This window comes from Kogia breviceps, chromosome 20 (assembly GCF_026419965.1).
Source record: "Kogia breviceps isolate mKogBre1 chromosome 20, mKogBre1 haplotype 1, whole genome shotgun sequence".
Lineage (NCBI taxonomy): Eukaryota > Metazoa > Chordata > Mammalia > Artiodactyla > Physeteridae > Kogia > Kogia breviceps.
The window spans coordinates 9,455,003-9,480,094 of NC_081329.1; the positions used below are offsets into that span (position 1 = coordinate 9,455,003).

General features: G+C 52.8%; 1 protein-coding gene and 1 long non-coding RNA gene across 13 annotated transcripts in view; one reads left to right on the forward strand and one right to left on the reverse strand.

The window, feature by feature from the left end:
- ARHGEF10 (Rho guanine nucleotide exchange factor 10) overlaps positions 1–25,092 on the reverse strand; it is a 92,047-nt gene that overhangs the window by 43,753 nt on the left and 23,202 nt on the right. For 10 of the 12 annotated variants that reach the window (XR_010838438.1, XR_010838439.1, XR_010838440.1 and 7 more), the window contains 11 exons: positions 24,819–24,882; positions 22,318–22,394; positions 20,499–20,555; positions 17,844–18,007; positions 15,451–15,567; positions 12,631–12,745; positions 9,708–9,814; positions 6,127–6,204; positions 5,720–5,899; positions 3,913–4,029; positions 2,016–2,108 (listed from right to left, as the gene is read on the reverse strand). Coding sequence is in view for 7 of the 12 variants with exons in the window: in XM_059049087.2 (XP_058905070.1) it covers positions 2,016–2,108; positions 3,913–4,029; positions 5,720–5,899; positions 6,127–6,204; positions 9,708–9,814; positions 12,631–12,745; positions 15,451–15,567; positions 17,844–18,007; positions 20,499–20,555; positions 22,318–22,394; positions 24,819–24,882 (1,169 nt within the window). In the remaining 5 variants the exon portion in view is untranslated. The remainder of the gene's footprint in view (positions 1–2,015; positions 2,109–3,912; positions 4,030–5,719; positions 5,900–6,126; positions 6,205–9,707; positions 9,815–12,630; positions 12,746–15,450; positions 15,568–17,843; positions 18,008–20,498; positions 20,556–22,317; positions 22,395–24,818; positions 24,883–25,092) is intronic. The other 2 variants (XM_067022455.1, XM_067022459.1) reach the window with 1 other exon arrangement.
- Positions 825–3,815, forward strand: LOC136793307 (uncharacterized). Its single transcript, XR_010838442.1, has 2 exons — positions 825–991; positions 1,162–3,815. It is a non-coding gene; the product is annotated as an uncharacterized lncRNA (long non-coding RNA).

Consider the following 25,092-nt stretch of genomic DNA (forward strand, 5'->3'; position numbering starts at 1 on the left):
AGGAGCGCTGGTACCAGCAAGGCAGCTGGGCCGCGCCCGCCCGGAACCCAGCACCATCCGCAGAACCAGCGCCGCACGTGGACGGACAGCGGAGCGGAGGAAAGGGGGGTGCGCAGCGGCTGCCGGGCTGTTACTTATTGGGGTACAACACGGGGGAGAACACGGGAGTCGGGATGAAGACAAAGGCTCCCGGGGACCCACGCAGTGGAAACCGGCAGGCCCATCAAAGCCAGGACCACAGCCTGATCCCGAGCTCCGGGGGACGGCTACAAGGTCATCGCAACTACAGGTAACAGGCGCCGAGAGCCAAGGAGGGTCAGGTGTGGTGAGACAAGCAGAGGCAGGGGAGCGGCCGGGGGTCAGAGGCGCGGGTCCCTCCACGCCAAACCCCTTCCCCGCCCCCTCGGCGCACGCGGCCGCAGCAGGGCTCGGAGCTCGGCGGCAGGGGAGCGCCTGCCCCATCTTCCACCCGACTCCTCTCCAGGACCAACTCCCAGGAGCGTCTTGCCCGCAAAGCGGGGTCCCTGCACGCGGACCTGTAGGTACCTCTGAAGTACGGAAATACAGAAGTACAGGCCCCGGCCCTCTGACCGCGTTCTCCCAGGAACCAGCCCTGCTCCGCCTGGCTGTGTCCGTTCACAGCCCCTCGAACTGCCTGTGCTCAGACAGCAGGAAGGACTGAACACCCGCCCGCGGGAACCGCGTTCACACAAACCTGGAACCAGCCGTCTGGGTGCTGTGCCGCCATCAGGCCGGGGGTGAAGGCCGTTTCCTGCCCTGGAGGGTGGGGGGCTGGCGCCCAGGGGGGGCGGGGGCGGGGGAGGGGACGAGCTGTACAGGAAGCTCTAAGGAACCCAGGAAGGGCCAGGCCAAGCGGCCGCATCCGTCCACGAGGACGTGCGCTTAAACCAAAACCCTGGAGTCTATCGTAACTGGATTCGGACTTTAAGATTTTCATCTCTTCCTGCTCAGCAAACTGAAACATTCAGAGGTAAGTAAAAATAAAAATAAAAGGAAAGAGCAAACTTCTTACAAGAACCAATTTTTAAAATCTGGAACCGTGTGACGGGTGGGCCCAGCGAGGCCTCAAGGCCTTTGATGCACCCTCCCTGTCCCTGGCGATGACTTCCCGGTTCATCTTTCATCCCTTTTAATGACCAGGCGAGCCAACCAGTCGCCTGATTTAACTATAGAAACGAGCTGAGTGTTCACTGAGAAACCAGAAGAGGCGGAGGCCACCGCAGAGCCTCCTCGGAAATAACCGATTCAAACACCTGACGCTCATCTGAGGAGCGTGAGCCCCGAGCCCGCAAGGTGCGCGGCTCCCAGGCCTCGGGGACCTGACGGCACGTCACACGGCAGGGCAGGGCCTTCCTGATCCGACGATGCTTTGTATCTGCACCCAAAGCCAGCTCTACTCTTTAAATCAACGCACGTACCTAACTGAGAATCCTTAGTCTAAAAAGACGTAGGGTCGGAGTATCTGGGAAACCTCTCGGCGCAGCTCCCGCCCCCCAAGCAGCCGGTCGGCGGCCGGCAGCTTTCCGGGCCTGCCCCTCCCCTCTGGGCACACACCTGACCCCAGAGCCCGACCCTGGACATCTGGCGTCTACCTGCCTGGTGACCAGCCCGCCTCCCCCAGCGCACGCGCGTGTGGTTCATGAAAACTCCCTCGGCTTTGCCCCAGTTCAGGTCCCTGGCCCGGGGCCCCTGAAGCCCTAGGAATTTCCTGGGGGGAGGGGCATCCGGTGTTCATAACAAGTCCCTCTCACCACCCCCAGAGTCTGTGCTGAAGAGGGGGTCCCGACGGGCCCAGGAGAGGAGCTCAGCACGGGCGGGGACCGGAGGGACCCGCAGCTGCAGGCCGGGGCGTCGCCGCCCCCGGCCCTGCCCTGTAAGCGACCCCGGAGCGGGGGCAGCTGAGAGCCTGCCGTCCACACGAGGCGGTGCTTGGACGCAGAGGGACGGACGACGGCGAGACGGCAGCGCTGGCCGCATCGCGCGGGAGGCCTCACCTGGAGAAGCAGGATGAACTGCGGGAACCTCTGGATGGGTTTCATCATCAGGCTGTGCAGCGTGACGCGGTCAGGGCTGGACTCCTGGCACTGCTGCGGGGTGACAAAGGGCCGGCACTCGCGGCTCGCGCCGGGACGCAGCCCCCGGGAGAGCTCGCACCCGCCCCTCTCCACGGAGAGGCCGCCTCCAAACACCTTCTACACCTCACGCACCGCCAACGCACGCGGACGGCACCCGGTCTGCAGCGAGCCCCGGCTGGTTTCTGAACTGACACCGTCAATGTTTTTATTTGATGTTTTAAGAGCCATTTATGAGCCAATTTCAATACCCTAAGAGTCAAACTAGTTTTTAAGACTCTACAATCACAACAAAGTGCAGCTACAAAAAAAAAAAAAAGAAAGAAAGAAGAAGAAGAAAGTGACAGCATCCCAAGCTGGAGTAGCACGGGCCCCCTGAAGGCACCTGCCCTGCACCTGGGGCACAGTCCCTGCGGCTGCCACGGCTTGTCCTGCACTGGGACAGACCTCCCCACTTCATCCCTTGCTCTGCCGTGGAGATTTGGGGTGCGGCTGGGGCGTGTCCGTGTCCTGGCAAGTCTTCCCAGGGGAGGCCAGCGGGGAGGGAGGCCAGGGCCAGGAGCCCCCCTCCCCCCGCAGGGAAGGCTTCTCTGGCAGGAGGGTACGCGCCAGGCTGACCATTTACAAACTGGGGAGGAGTCCCCAGCTCTCTCCAGCCGAGGGGCCACGTGGTGCGGAGCCCAGAGCCCGGCTTGACCTCGTGGACACCAGGCAGCTGGGGTAGGACAGGGGACTGGGTGGCCTGCCTTCCCAGGCCGCCGGGGGCTGGCGGCCTGACGGTGGGGCTGCGGTGGCCTCCTGCCAGGTACTGTCGGCACCGGCAGGACCCCAACAAACTCCTCAGAAGAAGTACACTTGAGATCGTCCCGTGTTTCCTTTCTCCTGCTGTGACGGGGGAAGGCCAGAGCGCTGACCGCAGCTTTCCAGAGTGGGGTCGATCTAAGGACGGGCCACCTCCACCCCCGTCCTGCCTCAGTGGGAACCACCATATCACACGAGAGGGAGGGGGGTAGAGCTCAGCCTAAATAAGCCCTCACCCTGGGCGAGGATACCCCCCAGGGTTCACTGTGCAGGTGGCAGAACCTCCCAAGAACACAGTTCAAGTAACAGGAACAGGCTTTGGTTCCAGGTCATGATGCAAACTGGAGCCTCAGGCAGATGAGACCCCGGCCCCGGGGACTCAGTAGGTGAAGGGGAACTTTATCCTGGTTCCACGGGCGGCGGCGAGCCCTCCGGGCACGTTTACGTCCCAGCCTGTGACGGGCGTGCGTCTTTTGACGGGGATGCCGCTGATTCAATGTCACCCATCAACACCCACCAGGGACTCTCCGCAGCTGCCCTCCCCGGGAGGATGGGGAGCCCCCCACCCGACGTCAGAGGAGGAACGGACCATGCAGCCCCCCTACCCACCGCGGGGGCTCATCTTTAGGGGGTCTGCTCACTGCCTGACCCAAAGAAGCCGGGGAGCCCCCGACCGACTCCAAAGCCCCCTTCTGTTACTCTAACCCTGTGCTGAGCAACAGGTGGCCGCTTGGTTTGGGGTCTGATCTCCACTTTCTGACCCCTCCCGTCTATCCACATATGTCTAAGGGTGTGCAAGTGAAGGTTATTTTCAAAGAGCTATGTTGTCACTAAAAACTTCATCATCCTTTCCAGCATTGATCCAACACCTAGGGTCCTGTTGGTGCCAAAACCTTTACAATAAATAACATTAGACATTTAGAGGGAAGGTTTGGTGAAATTTCACTACAGAGTATTTTGACATCAAACCTGTTACCAGAGGGTGATAAAACACACAAAAAATTTTTAAAGTGCCTACCTTTAAAAATTCAAGAAAAGCAGGTTTTGTAGCACACGTTTTCTTAAGGACTGCCACAGCTGTGCTAAAATTATTCACATATTCACTGTAAGCATCCAGCACCATGGACTTAGAAAACTGAAATACAAGAGGAAATTGAGAAATGTAAATAGTGCAGAGACCAACTGCTTCCTCTCCAAGCTTACAATAAAAGGGTGGAAGCTGTGCTAACGATAACCTCTCGGTCACTGTGATGTTTTCATAGGATAAACTTCATTATGACTGTGTGTGATCATTGTTTTCTTTAAGCAGACTTGCTAGGAATTTTTCAGTGGCTGGCTGATCTTATTTGCCAATGCTCTGTAAAGCTGCCCTGCTCAAAACTGTGGCAGTTTGGGTTTCAGTGAAGAAATGTTCCCGACTCCAGTCGTATAAAGACGGTGTTTACAGAAACCCTCCTTTAAATTCCTGCTGACGGGCACTTTTTGGATTTCACCTCCAGGACAGAATGTCCTGCACCTCTGCATGTGGAGGTCCCAGCATCCTGACCTAAGCATCCCCTGGAGATGCTCAGGGGAGGACAGCTGACCGCACCTGTTTCCCCAGGCCGAGGGGCAACGCCACATAGGTCCACTGCCCTCTTTTCCCAGAAGCGCAAAGGTTTCCCGAGGCAGAGACATTGGCCTCACTCCCTTTTATTATTCTAAGATCCCACACATTCTTGAGGACGGACAGCGATTCCCGTAAGTAGATGTGTGGCCACTTAGAGAAGAAATGCTTTCATCTAAATTATATATTTTTTAAAAAGATTTTCTTCCACATTAAAAAAATGTTCCCAAGGTAAACATTTTAAGAAGGATAGACTAAGAGTGGAAACTAATATATAAAATAGGCAGAAATGCAATAAAAAAGGAAATGTCCAATATCTCTTTTTTGTTTTTCAGAAAGATCACTGAAGGGGATTGTGCAAATTAATTTTAGTAAGAACTCTCTTTCCACGTTGTTCAAAGCATACTTTACGTACCTCATGAAGCACACGCACAGAATACATAGAAAAAAGGTTCCACGTATCACATTACAGCATTCCTCTAAGTATACAGACACTTAAAAATCTTTCAAGCTCTTGTCCCTTGACAGCGCTGTCCTCAATCAACTTCAGAATCCCTCTCTGCTACCTCTAGATAGAAAACTAGCCAGTCCACAGTGTGGGCGATTCACAAATGGGCCAAAGATAAACGGCTCGGAGCCACCCAGCGCTGGAGCTCAGGGCTGCAGCGGCTCCTGCTGGGAAAGGTCAGCGCAGCTGTGGGACCAGCTCGTGTCCCCTTGCGTCCTGTGTCACCGCGGTGCCTGGAGGCTGCGTCCGCACAACGGGACACCAGGTCAGGGAGCACAGGGCTGAGGGACACAGGTGGGTATCTTCCCACAAGGCGGTTCCCAGGAGGGGTGAGACCCTGTGCGGGCTTAAAGCCGACAACCTCACAAAGCCGTTCACAAGCAGGGCCCTGACTCCGCGACGAAACCATCATCAAATTGCCTGTGATGCCTCCCAGACTTGACGGTGTGTAGTCTGAAGCGTTCCAGGGGCAGCTCCACCGGAGCCTCTGGACGTTTCTCTCTACGTCTTTCCCCTGGGTACACATGTGTGCTCAGCTTCCCGACCTCAGACCGGCCCCTGCGGGGAGCTCCACAGTGTCGGCTGGGGCGCTGTGGGGTGCAGCTGGGCTCGGGCCGGCAGGACACCCACCCTGAGGCATCCGTGGGAGAAGGGAGGGGCCCTGAGCCCAGGGGAGCCCCGCAGACCCTCTGGGCATGCCGGCTCGGTTACCGAGGCCACGAAGACGTCTCCGATCATCTCCACCGAGTCCCACTCGGCCACGCGGCTAGCCAGCGCGATCTGGAACATGCAGTGGCACTGCAGGACCTCCTTGACCCGGTAGAAGACCGTCTTCAGCTTCCTCTCACTCAGGATCTTGGGCTCCATCTCAGACAGCGGCTTCTCGTATTGCTGAGGCAGAAACACACAAGGACCGCCCAGGCTTTTCCCAGGGTTCATGACAGAACGCGGAGAAACTCACCTGTGCAACTACATTTGTGTCCAAACAAACCACGTGACTTTTGATGTCAATACACAGACACAATTCTCAGATTCTTTTAAGAATTTTGCCAATTTGAGAATTTTATAATTCATAGGTTCACGAAACATATCCATTATACAATGTGGCATTTAGATACCTCCAAAATCCTCTTAAGAGCATCCACGTAGCTCTTTTCACTGTCGACAACTGAACCCAGAATATATCTTCTTACGACCTGTTGAGAATTTGAAAAGACAACAGTCAAAACCTGCCTCAGAAAACAGAGCAGATAAATCTGACTTCTGTTGAGGCTTGTGGACAAAAAAGTTTTTTGTTTTCAAGACAGTACATAAATGAAAACTCCCAAGGCCTTAAAATATATTAGTGCATTAACTACCTACCATTACGGGCACAAAACATTGGTTCCCCATCACTACAATTCTGTTATTTGTAAACCTCAAATTATAAACCACAACTAAAGTAACACAATTAAATTACAGCATTAACAACAATTTCATTCACTCATCCAACAATAATGAACTGAATTAACGAATTGTATTTTATGTGCCGAGCATGGAATTACATGGTATTTCATGTATACATTAAGCATAGAAAAAAAACCTTCCAGTCTTGACTCAAAGAATGCTATTACCAACACATCTAAAATCATTACTCCCAAGTTATTAAAAAAAAAAAAAACTTTTGGAAGGTGGAGGTATAGTTTTGTTTTGTTTTGAGGCCGTTGGAAGCCTATAAGGCTAAGAACGCAGAGAGTAAATTACCAACGTCAATTCCAGGTGCAAAAACTCCTCCAGACCTGAAATGCCTGCATTTCGAACAGTAACATCACTTTGGGATTTGTTTTCATGACTAGAGGACACGCAAGCACAAGTTTCTGGCTGTAAGACGCCTGTTTAAGGCCAATGACGACACTGGGCACTTTTGTCCAGTTTACACACCGTTTGCAAAGTTGTTTTTGCCAATAAATGGCAAGTGGAGCATAGAAATGACACGGCTGCTCCTAACCCCACCCCCCGCAGCCCCATCCCAGGAACCGCGACGCCACCTGGCGGCAGAAGGCACGTCCTCCGAGGGCGCGCCTCTTGTCAAGTCACCCACATCCACAAGGGGGCGACTCCTCTCCTTACAAAAGGGCTGCTCCTTCACAAAATGAAGGCAAAAAGCAACCTTCAAGGACATTTAAGGAAGAAAGTGATGTGTGTAAAGGGCAGATGAGCCCGGAATTAAAGCACAAGCACACGCGGCCGCAGCGATGACCCCTCCCTCTGAAACGAGGGTGGCACCCCACGACCCAGACACCCCCAAACTGCGGATGGTCGAATTTGTACCAGCTTTCTCCCAAAATTCAGATTCCCACACAGTCTCAACTCTGGGGTCAGGATATTTGAGGATTTGGGTGGGGGTCTAACCTAGGAATTAAATACGTTTTTTTAAGTCCTGAGGTGACACTAATGTATCAGGTCAAAGGACCTGGAATTGGTATTACTGAAAAATACAAAATAAAACCCCAAATCTCCCCCAGAACCCAGGCTCCCGCAGGTCGGGTCAGCCCCTCAGTTAAACTCAGTGTGTGAACAGCACAGCCAACGCAGGTCCCCAGGCCTCAGGCTTCCCGGGACCCAGACCCCGAGGCAGCAGGGAGACCTCAGCCCTGGACCAGCTTTCCTACGAGGCCACGGGGACCCGCGGGAGATGTGCCTGGGCCAGGAGGTGATTAGAGCAACGGAGAAGGATGGGGGGGGGGGGGCAAAGGGGAGGGGGAGGGCAGGGAGGGGGAGGGGGAAGAGGAGGAGGAGAAGGAGGGGGTAAAGGGGGGAGGGGGAGAGGGGGAGGGGAGAGAGGAGGAGAAGGTGGAGGAGGGGGTAAATGTGAGGGGGAGGGGAGGGAGAGGAGGAGGGGTGGAGGAGGGGTAGAGGAGGAGATGGAGGGGGTAAAAGGGGGAGGGGGAGAGGAGGAGGAGGTGGAGGAAGGGTAAATGTGGGGGGGGAGAGGAGGAGGCGGGTAAAGGTGAGGGGGAGGGGAGGGGTAAAGGGGAGGGGAGGGGCGGAGACAAGGAGGAGGAGGACAGCAGCCCCTCCCTGTGCCTGGACCCAGGATCAGAGGCCGGAGGGCAGAGGATGCTGGCCCCATCCTTCAGCTTCAGTGCTACCTTTCAAGTAAATGACAACCCAGGAAATAAAGGCTTTCCTCCCACCAAACAGGGCATGTAAAGAACGCTTCATATGCAGCATTCTTCCTGAGTTATGTTACTTTATTTCAACTGTGGAAGAAAAAAATTCAAAGAGCGCTGACATCCGGGTTTAACCTTTTAATGGAAAACTCCCCGGAGAACAAGCAGTAACCAGTGGGGAAAGCAACCTCTGTGAGTCGGGGGAAAGAAGGAAGCCTGCGGGGAGCAGCGCAGAAACCAAAACACAAGCCTCCTCTCCGCCGTCGTGACCCTGGCGCGGCGCGTTCAGCCGAGGGCCGCCACGCGCGTCGCGTCACTGTCTGGTCGGGTCACGGGGAAGACACCACAGATGCCATGTCCCCGTCTCAAGGGAAGAAGGACGGCGCTCGCGGAACAAGTGAGCAGCCTGGCCCGAGTCTCCCCTGCCGCAGTGCGGGGCCCGGGGTGGGAACTAGGCCGGGGTGGGGTGGGGTGCCTACAGTGGTGCCCTTTCTGCACCAGGGACCCGTCCTCGCTGTCACCACCCGGCCCTCTGGGGGACAAAACTGACTGGCAGGTGTGTTTGTGTGTGTCTGTTGAGACCCTGCGGGCTCAAAACTCCCTTGTCCCTCGTCCCCTGGCCGACCCGCATGCCCCTGCCGTCTCCAAGTCTCAGCCTGGCCGGGACGCCCGGCGGCCACGTGCGTCTGCACGGCAGCAGGTTAGCCTGACTTATGGCTAACAGCCCCTTGGCAGCCTTTCCAACGCAGCTTGTCATCTTTCTTACTAGACGCTGAACTTACCACAGAGGATTTTTATGTGGTTCTGTCTGCACGCCACATCTGTGCACACGTGTCGTGTGTATGATGCATGCATCTATCAACCACTCTGTGTACCTATCTCCCACCTACGTCTATCTACCCACATCATCTATTTACAACATCTGTCATCTCTCTCAGTCTCCATGACCTGCATCAGGCTGCCCACGCGGGAAAAACTCAAATCACACCCCCAGACAAAACCATCAACCCCTCCCCCCCAATGCCCCCAACTCTGTGGTACACCCTTGTCTCTGACGCCCTTGTTTCTGAAGCTTTCCTTTCCTTTTACCCAAAGATAATCAAATGGAAACCACGGAATAATATCTTCCCTGCTACCTACAGTATTTTCAGAGATGAAGAAATTCATTGATATTAGGCTAACATCGTGAGTTGCTGGAAATCTATCTTGTAATCTCAGACTCAGGCACTAAGTACACACACATACACACACACACACTTTACACAGTCACATTTGGTACCTTCGCAGAGACGTCCCATCAGTGTGAATGAGTATAAATGACCCTCACAAAGAATGCAGACATCCCACGCATTTTCACAATTGCACTGGGGCTGATACTCAAAATATTTAGGCCCACTGCTGGGATAACCCCTTCCTTGCTGGACCAGGAGGGGCCAGTGGACGAGCCCAGGTGGATGGAATGGCTGAGAGTCTGTGCCAGCAGGTAATTCCCAGCCAGCACAGCCGTCCTGGTATAAGCACGGGGGTATCCGCCCTGCGCACCCTACCTGCTGCTGAGACAAGCCTTCGGGCATCGGGGTGAGGACGGCTTCCGGGTGCCTGCAGTCCACGTCGATGAACAAGTTCTGTTCCTCTTCAAGACAGGACCTGTGGTCTTAAAGGAAGACAGAATGTGCTAGCTTAACACGGAAGCAGGATATAACATCACAGCACAGTATAAAGTTGGCTGTCAAAGCAACGCCTTGGGCAGACACCTCAGTTCCACGTCTCCCTTCTGCCCAGCAATGAGTAAAGTGGAGTTTTAACAAACCCAAGAAAATATCCTTCCCACAAGAGGAATGTGGTGTTCGTCGATATTTGAGATTTTCAAAAATTTTGAAGTCTAACTTCAAAAAGCCGAGGTGTCATTTGAACACCTAGATGGCAGAGAAGAAATACATATTTCAATTTCTTAATCTATAACATATCCAAGTCAGAAACAAAGAAAAGCAGCTATGAATGACTAAGAACCGACACTCGATAGGAAAAACGAAAGGAGACTTAGTAACTTCCTGACTTTCTCCCTTTCTCACTAGAAATCTGAAAAAGCACAACTTCCCCAAGATCAAAAATTCTAGACCAAAATTAAATTCATTTCTAAAAACTTAGATGCAGCTAAGTAATCTAAAGAATTCACAAAACAGCTAGAAACCAGAAAAGCACAGGACTTTTTAGGTAAGAGGAACCTGGAGATTATCTAATTCAAAGATACAAAACCCTAGCTGCACAGCAGAACTGTCAGAGGAGATTTAAAAAACCTACAGTGTCTGATACACTTATTGGAACGGCCAAAATCCAGACAAGTGACAACACCAAGTGCTGGCGAGGGCGTGGAGCAATGGGAACTCTCGTTCATCGCTGGTGGGGACGCAGGATGGTGCAGCCACTTCGGGAGACAGTTTAGCGCTTTCTTATAAAACTAATCACACTCTTATCACATGACCCAGCAGTCACGCCCCTTGGTGTTCACCCAAAGGAGCCAAAAACTTATAACCACACGAAAGCCTGCACACGGACGTTTACCGCAGCTGTATTCACAATCGGCAAAACTTTGAAAGCAACTAAGATGTCCTTCAGCGGGTGAGTGGATAAAATAAACTGTGGTCCATCCAGACAGTGGATATTATTCAGCTAACAAGGAAGGAGCCATGAAAAGACATGAAGGAACCTTACATGCGGATCACTAAGTGAAAGAAGCCAATTGGAAAAGACTACAGGCTGTATGGGTCCAACTAGAAAAGGTGAAACTATGGAGGCAGTGAAAAGATCAGTGGTTGCCAAGGTTTGGGGAGAGGGAAGGATGAACAGAGGATTTTAGGGCAGTGAAACTACTCTCTATGCTGCTATAATGATAGATATGTTTCCTTATCCATTTGTCCAAACCCACAGAATGTACAACAGCAAGAGTGAGCCCCGACGTGAACCATGGACTCTGGGTGATGGTGATGTGACAGTGTAGGCTCACGACTGTAACACATGGACCACTTGGTGGGGATGGTGACCTGACAGTGGGGAGGGGAGGCTGTGCATGAGTGGGGCTAGAGGTTTATGGGAAATCTCTGTACATTTCACTCAGTTTTGCCATGAACTGCTCTAAAAAACAAAATAGTCTTTAAAAAACCCACAACATTCCAGTGTGCGGACATCTCCCTCAGAGGTCTACCGACGGTCTGGGGGTGGGGGCCTGGCACCACTATTTGTAAGAGCTCCTGGTTCCTCCCTGTGAACTCCAGGGCTAAGAGCCGTGACTTTAGCCCAGGCTTTCCACCTGACGGCTCAGGAAGCTAAGGCTGCAGGGCTCAGGGGTGTGTGTAATGGGTCCCCCTCCCCCCAAACCAGGGACGAGCCTGTGATACTCTGCTCACTCTCCCCCTGGAGCTGGCTTCCGGCCTGCCCTGTGCACCTGGACCCCGTTGCCTTGCGATCCTGGTTCAGGGGTCTTGGGTGGGCCCGAGTCGGCATTTCGGAGCAGCCCCCAGACTCTGGGGCCCCTACCCCCAACCTCTGCGCCCGTGGGGCTCTGCCCGTGTGCCCTCGCGCTAAAGGCCCCCTCTGGGGCACCTGCCCCGCTGCCAGCTCCCCACTGGGGAGCACACTCTACCAGAATCCACATCCCTGTCTCAGCCCCCGACACACTCTCCATCCTATGTGAAGAGGCTGGGGGGGCTCCGTGAGGATCACATCTTCTTTAAAGGCCCAGGTGGCTTTACGACCAATTACAGTCTTCCTGGGCCATTCGCAGGGGAAACACGTGACCTTAAAGTCCTCTCCCTGTACGGTTATCTGCAACCCTGCGCCGAGCCGGCACCTGCTTTGCACATCAGCAGTTCGCAGCGGCAACAAAGAAACGTGCTTCTAAAGGACCAAGTCAGAGATGGGACGGTCATTCCGCACGTAAACCCTCAGCTGCCCGCACAGCCGGCTTCCTCCTACCGCACCGGTGCACAGACGTGCTCAGACGCTGGAGAACCCTCGCCCGGAGCTGGCTGCCGACGTGAACACACCCAGACAGGCTCTATCTTTCCGACACACGAGCGGCATGGGCTCCTGCCCCCGAGCGAAACGTTTCACAAAACCTGAGAATTCTGGAATCCTCTCACCAGCACAGAGGACCCTGAGCCCCCACTTAGAGCCCACCGTACTCAGCCTCGGCCGCGAAGGGGCAGGAAACGTGCCCAGGCGCCCCAGGCACTGGGAACGCACCCCCGTGGCTGTGTTCTAGTATCAACGACCCTGCTGAGAATCCAGGGGCTCTGCGGGGGGAGAGAAAGCCCCCGGGGGGACCCCCGATCACCCGACTGCTGGGAGGAGCCAGTTAAGGGGGGGCGAAATCCACCCCCTGCGAGAATTCACTCCACTTCCTGCCGCCCCTGGAGCCTCCGCTGCCGGCCCTGAGCCCAGGCAGCCTCCCCGAGGCCGCGCGCCGCAGACCTGCAGACACGAAAGACTTGGTCCTGATGAAGGAGCGGCCCCGCTTCACCACAGCCTTCGTCTTCTCCAGGCCATCCTTGGTGCCCTCCTTGGCAGCCTTCACAAGCTTCTGCATCTGTGGGGAAGGGAGGCCGGGTGAGGGTGGGATGGCTCGGTAAAACCTCCTTGTTGCTTTTACTCCATTTTAAAAGAATACTGTCAAGTAGCTTGCTCTTGAAACGTTATCTGAAATTGGCTTTTTGATCTGGGAGAGCTTTCTTGGCTGTGAAAGTTTCTTGTGAAAGTGTGTGTGTGTGTGTGTGGTTTGGGGCTGTTTGGTTTTGATTTTGCTGGTTAAAAAAAAAAGAAGGAAAAACAAATTTACAAACAGAGCCCTTCCTTAACATAGTTTTAAAAAAGTCTCCTGCTGTGTTTAAAAGTCAGTCTTCGTTTTTATTACAAACACTTGCAAAGAGCTTTGCAGGAGCTGAGGGCGGAGAGCTGAGGCCGCAGGCGTGAACGGTTTGCCCAAGGTCAACGGACAGACGGCAGGAAACAGTGGAGCCCCTGGCTGGAGACCCACCAGCCAGCTCAGCCGCTGGGCACTCCCACGGGCTCCCCCAGGCTCCGCCGGAGGCCGGTCCAGCGGCTCACGGGCCCTTCGTACTGATGGTTGTGGGAAAGGCCAGACGGAGAGACCTGCCGGGATACAGATGGAGGGACGGCCCGCGGGAGGGGTCGGCAGACCCCCTGCTCCGTGGAGACTGAAGGGTTGGAAAGACCACCGGCCCCCGCAGGGGAGTTTGTCCACCCTGGTTCCCTCAAGCCAGGGTCCTGGCATAACACTTAGACTGGCTGTTAGTGCCAAAAGCTTCCGATGATATGCTTTGGCATTTCACCCACATTTCTTATCCTTTAGCCTCTAACGTCTGAGATAGTGGCCACTGGGTACCGAGCGACTGATGGTTTAGAGAAAACCCAGATGGCCTCTTATGACACAGCCAACGCTCTTCGGGTCTGTCTAGGTGCCGGCCTCCCCGCCCTCCTGCGATCCTCGCCTGGGGGAGAGGCTTCAACACCCGCCCGCTCCCCTCCAGGGCTTCGCCTGGCCTCCCTCGGCCGGCCCTTTCTACAGGGCCCCTGCCCGGCTGCGCGTTTCTGCAGGGAGGCGCCGGCCGAGGGGCTCTCGGGGGCCGAGTGCGCACCCTGGACTCGGGAGCTGTGCCCCTGGGGGTATCCCACTCGAGGGGCCTGCAGCCTGCTGCCGGACACGCGTAACTCCAGCCCTGAGCGACTCTGCAATTCCTCACTGTCCCCGCGCCTTAGGCTGCGCCCCTGGCCCACCCGCCACCTCGACGGACACCGGGTCCAGGTCACACTGCCTGGCTGACCCCGACTCAGACGCCCAGCCGCCCACCACCGCTCTACCCGCCAGGTTGACCGCGGCAAAGGCGCTCTGCCTGCTCCGACTCCTGCATCCCCTCACCCCAAACACGGCCTCGTCCGCTGACAACGCTGGACAGCAGCCCGCCGTCCCCGCTTCTCCGCAGCCGCCGCTGGTGCCCCGCGCCGCCCGTGCGCCCCTGCCCGCCCGGCTGCCGGGAGCCCCTCCTTAGCTCCCTTCCCCCCCCCGTCGTCCAGATCCTGCCGCCCAGACCCGGGCTGCACACGCTGTCCATGCTCCCTCCAAGGAGTCAGGGAATTAGGGACAGACGGATGGCCAGGGAGCCTGCAGGGGGCCGAGCCCCGGCTCCGGTGAAGCCACACAGGCGCCGGGTTCCGGGCGGAGGGAACGGCCGCCCAGGGTCGCACAGCTGCGGCAACACGCCAGGCCCTGCTTCTCCTGCAGAGGACGGCGGCGCGTAGCCGGCCCCAGACGAGTCACCCCACGTGCCCCTCGCCGCTCTACCCGGCGTCCGATCGTGCACGTTGCCCTCTCTTTGCTGAGCTGGCCTGCCGCGTACCCCTCCCTGGACCACCGGCCCCGTGCCCCCTGGAAACCACCCCCGCCAGCCTCCAGAATATCCCAGGGGCTCCGCCTGTTTCCTGCACGGAACCAGCCCGACGCTGAGCCGGGGGAGGTGCCACGGTTCCGGGGGCTTCGCTCCTGCACCGAAAAGCGTGCAGCAGGGCCGTGACGTTCCAGAGACGTTTCTGAGTGAGCACCTGCCTCAGCTGAGCGCCTTTCCACACACGTGGACAGATCGCAAACGTCAGAAGGACCCAGATCCCACTGAAGGAAAGGTTACTTGACAGTGCCCTTTTAAAACATCTCAAACAGTGGACACCACGACATTCACGCCCAGCAGTTCTCAACTTTGTGGTCTCAGGAGCCCTCCACACTCAGGAGAGTCATCGAGCAGCCCAAACGGCTCTGGTTTACCTGCTTTATCTATGTTATACTACATAAGGAGTTAAAATTGAGAAAAACGTTGAATATTTTTTATTAATATTCGTTTAAAAAATATTGAACCTATTACATTTTGTCTCAGGTAACGTTTCATGAAAAATTACTGCATTTTCCAAAACAACAAAAGAAGTGCATTGTTTTGCACTTGGGGGAAACTGCCTCGCGTCTGGCGTGCAGACGGTGGATCCCACGTCCCAGCAGGCGTGGGTCACGCCCTGGGGCCTCCGTCCGCACGTGTGGGGACGGGGGGACAGAGGCGAAGGATGCCCTGGAATCGACAGGAACTCGCCACTGCCCGGGTGGCCCTGGGGTTCCCTGGACCGCACCGTGAGAACCACCACCCCAGCAGAACCGGCCAGCTCTGGGGCTGAGTTTTCTCGTTAAAGGACAGTCTGCTTTTGCAGAAACGTTTTCAGCGTGAACCACACTACCTTCAGTTCATGTTTGTGCTTTAGCTGCTGAATCTCTACCGCGCCCACCGCGTTTGCCACCAAATGTCTCATCTTTTTCTCATAGTGGTCCTTTAAGCGGGTTAGGTCATGGGAAAGCTACAGTACAAAGAGATACAAGCTTTTCACAACACGCTCTTTCCGGTGCTTTGAGACAATCTTACATCGAAAGGACTTGAGCAGCGTCTGGTGGGTGATGTTCACACACCAAGGTCCTACTGTCCCGGGCCACCCCCTCCTAGCCCACCGGCTCTCGAGAAATAAACACACGAGTGAGGAAAACACATCATCAGAAGACAGACTCCAGGTGAGCCAGACTGGAGACTCTTCTATGCTAAACAAGAGCAAGTAAGTGCACAGCAAAACGTGGGCACCATCACGCCTTTTACGTTCTGGTGAAATTAAAATGATCAAAAATGTAGAAATATATATAAACTTATTCCGTTGTACCAGCACCAAAGCAAAAGAAGCTTGAATTCAAGATTGTATTGACGGGGGACATGATCTGGGGAGGACCACACAAATTGTTAAGTCTCCTAACAGACATAACTTTCTCTGCAGCCCACGGGGACGGGGTGAAATCTTGTAATTCACTCCTCACGTGATCACAAACGTCTCCAATATGCAAACCGTGGCCCCTGCTCCTTAGTGAGTGTTTCCCATGTCAACCCAGACAAGGACACCTCAGCAATTTTTTAATAAAGTCTGAGGCTATGAGGTGAGTCTTCAACGACTTACAGTGTTATTTTGGCAGCTTCTGAAACACGACTCTTTAAACCAGGAAACCTGGTACTCCGTAGAGCTGCCCCCGGGACGCTGTCCCCCGGGACGGATGCGCGCTGGACCTGGCGAGGACTCTGCGCTCGCGGCCGCCCGGGGCTGGCCCTCCCTCGTCTCCGCTGCTGGGCCACCCGGCCTCCGCCATGGGCATTGCCGGTGGTGCCTCTGGGAACACGGGTCCAGCTGGACGGCCAAGGGCGCAGAGTCTCCACTCAGTAATCGTGCCCACGGCTCAGGGGCCGTCGCCCGACCAGCCCAGTTTGCACGTTATTCACCGGGCCCGCGGAAGACGAAATTTACGAGCGTTTTAACCGCTCTCCAAGGCTCCACTGGGTGCCCCATCCTGCTGGAATCAGGCCGCAGTGCCATATTTAAAATCTCATTTAAACCTGGAATGTTGGACTCGGCTGGAACAAGCCAAGTGTCACCCTAGTTGCCAGCTCTGTTTAAAATTACGGCTGTAGCGTCATTCGCTGGTTAAGTCTCAGCTGTAATAACTCTGGTGACAGAGACAGCTAAGCTCTGGGGAAAGCTTGTTAATAACACGGAGTAGCTGGGTCGACCACCACCAGCTGGTAGATTCTCCTTGAGTTTCAGGACAAGATTACAGACTATGTGAGCGCCCGCAGGAATCTGTCAGCCGCGCCGACGCGGAGGACACGTCCAGCGGCCCATCGGCCTGGTTACGGGGGTGCAGGCAGGGGAAGGCGTAACTGATTGATGCTGCCGGGACTTATCGATTCCGCTGTGATGACGAGGCAGTAGCCACAGCCTCCACCAGCGTGCAGCCTGCATCCAGACCCCACACGGACAGGGCACGGAGCGTGCTGACGCGACCGTGGACGGCAGTGGCCAGAGCACCCAACGATGAGAGTATCGGGGGCGGCCGGTCACCACTGGACACCGGACACCTCAGTGGGGTGATTTCCCTCAGCAGAGCCTCTCTCAGGTCCCCACCCTACAACCTCCAGCCCTGGAATCCACTCCTGCAACCTGGAGCTTCTCCCCGGACCCTCATCTCGGGAGCTTCACACACACACACACACACACACACACACACACACACACACACACACACACTCTCCCTCCCTTTAAGGGTGCTCCTGGGCAGCTCAGGCGCTTTCGTCCTGTAACATCCTTTTGTAACATGTTCTATTTTTACATCTTCCTGTTTGTGTTGAGAGCACTGAGGTTCAAAACATCCCGTAAAGGACAGCAGGGCTGTGTGCTGTGTCCCACCCGGCCAGGCTCCGTCCATGCAGGGGGCCGGGCACAGACAGCATTATGTGTACACGACACAAATAGCCAGGGAATGCTTATTTACGTAAATTACTCAAGATAGCCGACGTGCTTAGGGCCTTTGGAGGGATTTAGTTTATATAAATTTAGTTTTCCCATACTTCCGAGATTCTATTATGTGAAATAAAGGGCGCCTTCTCTTTTGCCAACATCTACTGCTTTCCTCAAAGTACCTATCGACAGCTTCAAAAACGACAGCTTAAAACAGCACGTGAATGAAAACGGCATCGTAGAGTCCCGTCCACAAGCCCGCGTGAGAACGCTTTGTCTCTCCGGCACGCAGCCCGCACACGTACCTGCTTTTTGTGGTCGCCGCGCAGGAAGGGCTGGGGGACCCCGTTTCTGCTCTCCGCGTCGCTCTGTTCCCCGTAGCTCTCAAATTCGCTCGAACTCCACCCGTACTCCAGAGAGCTGTTTCCACCTTCATCTCCGTTCTCAACGTCGTCATAAATCATCTCATCTGAATGCATAAATGCCAAAAGGAAATTTAAAACGTAGACCCTCACCGGCTATTGTTCTGTCTGTGCATGTTCCTCATCTGACCACATCGTTGCGAGCTGGCACCTCGGAAAAGCCTGGAGGAACGGGACCTCAGGTGTGGCCTCCCCACCCCCACCCCGGAAAGGCGCTGGACGGACGGACGGGCGTGCGGTGACAAAGCTCTGATAAACCCCCAGCCCCATCCGCGTCCTGACGACCACTGGTCTATGAGACGCCACCACAATGATACCAAATGATGTCTTGCCCCTAGAGAACTTCTGACAAAGGAAAATTTATCTTTAGATAAGTGTGTGGAATAGAAACAGATTAGACATACAGACAGATTAACAGGTCACAGACAGATGGATGACAGAGATATTCAAATATGAATGCGAGTGAAGCTTACCGCAAACAACTATAATTCTTGCTTTTGTGCTAAAACTAGCCCATAGTACCCATAACCTGTTACTGTATTTAAATGTCTTCATCACACACATCAGAGTCATCTTAGAATTAGTGAAGAGCACATCTGTTTACAGCGCCAGATACAATGCCAAAGGCACTGCCTGCAGAGGGGACACGCCGGTCTAACAGAACCGCTGTCACCTTTGGCAGGGGCACCGCCAGCCCACCTTTTGTTGCCGTTTGGTTTTTGAGACCCCAGATCAGCCCCTCTGCGCTGGGAAAGGTCTACCAGGGAGGATCAATTACTCAAAAATGCATTTCAAACTTGGTTCTAAAGCAACCTGCCTTCAGTCTCCACGCTATTTGCAGCAGGTACTTAAATAACTGCCCCGGAGCACACTTATTCTAAGGACCTGGCAGGTTTACGGGGAAAGAGGGCCGAAGGTAAGCATTGGTCTCCTGTCGTGTAGGAATCTCGGGAGGAGGCCTCCGTTAGCTGAGGCCCTAACAGTGCCGGGGACCTGACAGCGTCCAAAGCATTTGTGGAATGAATAAATGAATCCACGCTTTTAATTAGGAAGTTTGCTGTCGGTGTTAAGAACATGTCCTCTAGTAGGCTGGGAAAGTTCCCTCCTATCGGGAGTTTTTAACACTGGAAGGCACGGTACCAAATACCTTCTAAGCATGTACCAGGATGAGCGTATGGTTTGTGTTATTCGCCTGGTTCTGTGGGACAAGACATCTAAAGAACCAGCCAATGTTGAGAGATACCCGAACTCTAGAGACAAACCTCCAGGGTTAGGATGGGCTTTGGCTTGTTTGCCGAGACGCAAACAAACCAGGCGTGGTTTCCTGACATTTCACTGGGGGTGTTCTGCATCACGCCTTTCGGGCAAAGGGGGCTCTAAGTTTGTGCTATCACCCTCAGGAGGATCAGAGGGGGTGAGTTCACTTGCTCACTACTCTTTCTTGCCTTCTTTGGGGTTCAGTACCCCTTTCCTTGAACTATTCCTCTAGGGTCTACAAGCAGTCAAGCTCTCCAATCTGCGTCTGAGGTTGCCGGTTTCTCTCTTGCTAAAGGACAAGACTTTATGGGCTGGAACACTGAAGTTTCTTCAGCATTTTGGGAACGTTATCCTGCTGCGTCCCAGCCTGTCGAGAAGTTGCTGTTTTTCCTAAGTTGCAGTTCCTCCCAGGTGACTGCGCCCTCGCTCCTGCTGCTGTTAAGATAGTCACAGTGGGCTGGGCTCGGCAGTTGGAATTGTACACGCCTCGCGGCGGATTCATGCTCAACCTGCTTTGAATTCGTATTTCTACAATCCGGGAACTTACATCTGTAATTCTGGAAAATTCTTAGTAACTCCTTCCTCCATGACTCCCTGTATATCATTTATTAGAGACATGCTGGCACTTCAAGCCTCCGTGTTTCTTCCCTTTCCATTCATATTTTTCACATCTTTAACTCCTCCTGCTTCTTTTTAGGGTAACCGAGAAAACTACCCTACCTTGAGGGCTGGGATATAAACACGTGCACACACAAAACTGTACCGCACAGGGCTTCCCTGCTGGCGCCGTGGTTGAGCATCTGCCTGCCGATGCAGGGGACACGGGTTCGAGCCCTGGTCTGGGAGGATCCCACGTGCCACGGAGCAACTGAGCCCGTGAGCCACAACTACTGAGCCTGCGCGTCCGGAGCCTGTGCTCCGCAACAAGAGAGGCCGCGATAGTGAGAGGCCCGCGCACCGCGATGAAGAGTGGCTCCTGCTTGCCGCAACTAGAGAAAGCCCTCGCACAGAAACGAAGACCCAACACAGCAAAAATAAATAAATTAATTAATAAACTCCTACCCCCAACATCTTCTTAAAAAAAAAAAAGTGAACCAGTAAGTTCAGTTTAAAAAATAAAACAATTGTACCACACAACATCGATGAGACACCGTAACCTTACAAAACGTGATTACAGACACACAGAGCTGTGCACCTAAGGTTTCTGCCTGCCCACCTACATCCAGAGGGAAAGGCGGTAAACTGCATCTCATAAAACTCCACCCCAGACAAAAATCAAACCTGGCTCAGAGTCTGAATTTTCTCTTGGCACGTCATCATAAATGGCTTCTTCCGGATCTGGAAGAAAAGGAAGGGAAACTTTAAAAACCGACCGCGACCCAGGGAGAACATCCTGCACTTCACGGAGCTACAGGCTCCTGTGATGCTACAGCTACTCAAGAAGTTAGTGTTATGATAAGGATGACCCGTGGGGCCTTACCAAAGCATGAGCACTGTTTTTAGGGCAGAACATTTCCTTGGGATGGACGGACATCTCTAAACAAAGCGGCTGTGAAATGTATCCAACAGGAGCTCTATGGTCTCCAAGCCAATTTATTCCATTATTTTGCATTCAATTACACATGTCTACATGGCTCTTTATAAACATTTTTTACTTTATGCAGTTGATGTGTTCTGATACACAAAAATTACAAAGGTGGCGTGCAGTCTCAGAAACACAGGGACAGCTTCACTGCTGCTGTCGGGTAGGAAGCTTGAAAATCAACCGATGGCTTCATCTCATTTTTCACCCCTGCAGAGGAAACGTGGCCCCACGCACGTATAAAAATGCTGAGCTTTGAGGACAAAACCTCTCCATCTGCATTACATGAAACGTTAGCATCCTAGGAAACTGTAAGGTGTCTTCTTTAAAAAAAAAAAGGAGGGCTCCTCCACGGGCAGATACTCCGTATGCGTGTCAGTGGTCCTACAGGAGAGCAATAGGGTTTGAAGTTCATGCACATATTCGTTAAGAGCTCCATGCTCTACAGGGAAGCCAACCAAACTGTAGGGTCCTCGATCCTGGAACCCACGAAGGTGACCGGTTACTAACCAATGGGAGCCAAAATGACATAAATACAGCCTCGCCCTCCTCTGACGTGCGGCCACCGTCCCCTCCCCACATTCCCAGGACCCCGCTTCTTCTCGTGCTGCGCTCCAGCTCCCGCGTCAGAGAGGCTTGCTGTCCTGCAATAAGGTTTCTCAACTGCGACCGCGGTATTTGCACCCCCGTTAGACGGTGTGGGGGGCTGCTGATGTACAGACCTTACTTTCAAATACAGCTGTTCTACTCATAAAAACGAGACACGGGAGAACGTCAGATTTTACTTGGGAAATAAAATCGCGTGAGGATAGTGAGGTGACAACTTAACCCTGTAGTGATCCGGAGGTAATAGCCCCCTAGTAAAAGCATCTACTTATGCTGAGTTGTGTGTTTTGACAACGTCATAATTAAAACCGGAATGAAACATTCCAGGGGAGAATTTAATAATTAGGAGCTTAAGATGGTCCTACCTTGTAAGTCAATCACGTAAGATAATTACACAGAAGTTAGTGAGCCAGTGGATAGTAAAAGGGATCATTAGAAAAGCCTCACTTTAAAGAAAATAATAAAAACCAAAACTAGCTCTGCATTCTACACTGCACATGGAACAGAAGGTCTGCTGTACCATCTGGTCAGTGGCCTGGCTTAAGCATCCACCACCGCCTTTTCAAAATGGCACCATGAGAAAACATCTCATTGGGGTTAACAAGAAAGAATGCCTTGTTCACGCTTCAGTCCCCAAGTCTCTAACTTTTATGACAAAAACCAACATCTGTACTAGAAAGAATCAATCAGGAAGAGGGAGATGCTGGGATGCAGAGAGCCAAGATGATGTGATGGGAGACAAAGGGACAGCTTCACGGGGCCCTGGGGAAGCAGCTACACAGTCAGCTCGGGTCAGTACTTCAGGTGCATGGACGCAGGACAGGAGAATACTTGGCTGAGGCTGACAAATACACACTGTCCCCGGGGGGCTCAGGGGTGGCCGTCCAGGCTCCCAGCGGCCGGGGTACTCACTTTCCATCCAGGCTGTATTGGCCGGATCTGCAACCCACCGGGCGAGGGCACTGTCCTCCTTATGGACTGGATCTTCACTTAAAGAAAACACACCAGAACATCAGGATGTTGAGAATCCCTCCAGTGATTAAAAAGTCACTGTGGGTGCAAATTGGGCACTTTCCCAGGTAGCATTACGGGATACGCCAGGTTCAAGATTTCCTCCACAACCATGTAAATAAGTGCATTTGAACGCCTACCACACACACACACCACATGTCTAGCACAGCATCCAGTGCAACAGGACATGAAGAAATGCAGTCCCTGTCCCAAGAGGCCTGACTCGTCCTCCTGTTTCTCACATCTTGCAGAGGGTCCACTATGTGCCCCAAACGATGATGGGTTGTACGGACACACCCAAGCGAGACTTGGGCCTCTCAGCCCCAGCAACAGGGCAGACTTCAGTATAGCACTTTCCATATTGGATAGAAAAACCAGGCAGGAGATCAATAAGGAAACAGAGGAAGTAAACAGCACTATCAACCAACAGGACCCACCAGACCTCTACAGAACACACCCCCCTGGCTTAAGAGCTACAATTATAAAACTCTCAGAAGTAAACGATGAAAAAGCTTCAGGACATTGGTTTTTTCAGGACATTTGATTTATTGGACAGGACACCAAAAACACAGGCAATAATATGAAAAAATACATAAACTGGGCTTTAACAAAATTTAAAACTTTTGTGCCTCAAAGGACACTGCCAAGAGAATGAAAAGACAACCCACAGAAAGGGAGAAAATTCATGAATCACTTATCTGATAGGGGGTTAATATTGAGACTATATAAAAAAATGCCTACAACCCAACAACAACAAACCCAATTCAAAAATGGGCAAAAGGACTTGAATAACATTTCTTCAAAGAAGACATGCAAATGGCCAATAAGCACATGAAAAGATGCTCAACATCATTAGTCATCAAGGAAACACAAATCAAAACCACCACGAGATACCACTTCACACTCACCAGGAGAGTGATGATTTTTAAAAGCAGGAAATACTTTTAGTAAGCTTAGAAAAATTGGAACCCTCACACACAGCTGGTGGGAATGTAAAATGGTGCAGCTGTGATGGAAAAAAGTTTGGCTGTTCCTCAGAAAGTTAAACATAGGATTACTGTGTGATCCAGCAATTCCACTCCTAGGTATGTACCCAAAGGAATTGAGAGCAGGGACCCGAACAGATGCCTGTACGCCAATGTTCACAGCAGCGTTATTTACAGTAGCCAAAAGGTGGAAATGACCAAGTGTCCATCAGTAGATGGGTAGACAAACAAAATGTGGTATATACACACAATGGAAAATTACTGAGCCTTAAACAGGAAGGAAATTCCAACATACACTGCAATATGGATGAACCTGGAAAACATGATGCCGAGTGAAACGGACCAGACACAAAAGGACAAATACTGTGCAATTCCAATTGTATGAGTTACCCGAGTAGGCAAATTCATAGAGATGGAATGCAGAATAAAGGTTACAGGAGCTGGGAAGAGGAGGGATTGTGGGTAGGGTTTCTGTTCGAGATGATGAAAAAGTTTCAAAAGTAGATAGTGGTGATGGTTGCACAACAATGTAAATGTATTTAATGCCAGCAGATTTTAAACTTTAAAATGGCAAATTTTATGGTATATATTTTTGCCACAATTTTAAAACGAATAATGCAATATACAAACCCACAGAATGATCCACTTTATATAAGTGAAATGTACTATGGTATGGGGATTATAACTTGATAGAGCCGTTTAAAAACAAAAAAATAAACACACCTACCATGCACCAAGCATGTTCCCATGTTAGGTGGTAGGTGCTCTAAGACTTGGTAAAACCTGGTCTTTGTCTTTGAAGAATTCAATTTAGTAGCAGAAAGGGACACAGAAATAACAGTGAGAGCACAAAGCCATCAATTAGAATGCAGGTGTGTGCACACAGCTCTGGAAGCGCAGAGGACAGTTTCATGAAACGAGACATTTAAACTGGGTTTTGAAGGGTGAGTAGGAGTTTGCCTAGGGGAGGGGATTTTCCTGGGAATTTCTAGCAGATGCAACAGCATTTGTGAAGGCAAGTGGCATGAAAGAAAGTCTTATAATCAAGTCAGTTTCAAGAATTTTAGATGAAAGCTGGGTTAGACAAAGTTAAAGATCCTTTCACCCCCTCGGGATTCTGAGAACCTTTAGAAGGTTAAGCACTCTGAACGTCTCTGGCAGGGAGACAGGAGTGGCGCGTCATCCAGCTCTCTGTGGCAGTTTTCTCTTTTTTCTGCAAAGCATAATGTTAATGTCTTAAAGAGTCCTGGTGTTCAGGAAGACCCGATCTGGGGTCCCTGGGCGAGAGGGCAGAGGGTCCGGAGGACAGAAAGACCAAGGGGCGGGGGAGGGGCCTGGGCAGTGAGAGCCTCGGAATCACTGCGCATGACATTTCAGGAAAAGGTCAGGGACTCTGTGGAAAATTAGTACAGATACCTGTTTGTTGGATCCTCAGAACTCAAGGAATTCAACTGGCTGTCTTCTGTTCCTTCCTGTGTCTCTGCCAGCAAAGAGAAAAAGTTCACATTGTTTTACGTCCGAAAGAAATGTTGAGGGAGTTGCTTTTTTTTTTTTTTTGCGGTACGCGGGCCTCTCACTGTTGTGGCCTGTCCCGCTGCGGAGCACAGGCTCCGGACGCGCAGGCGCAGCGGCCATGGCTCACGGGCCCAGCCGCTCCGGGGCACGTGGGATCCTCCCGGACCGGGGCACG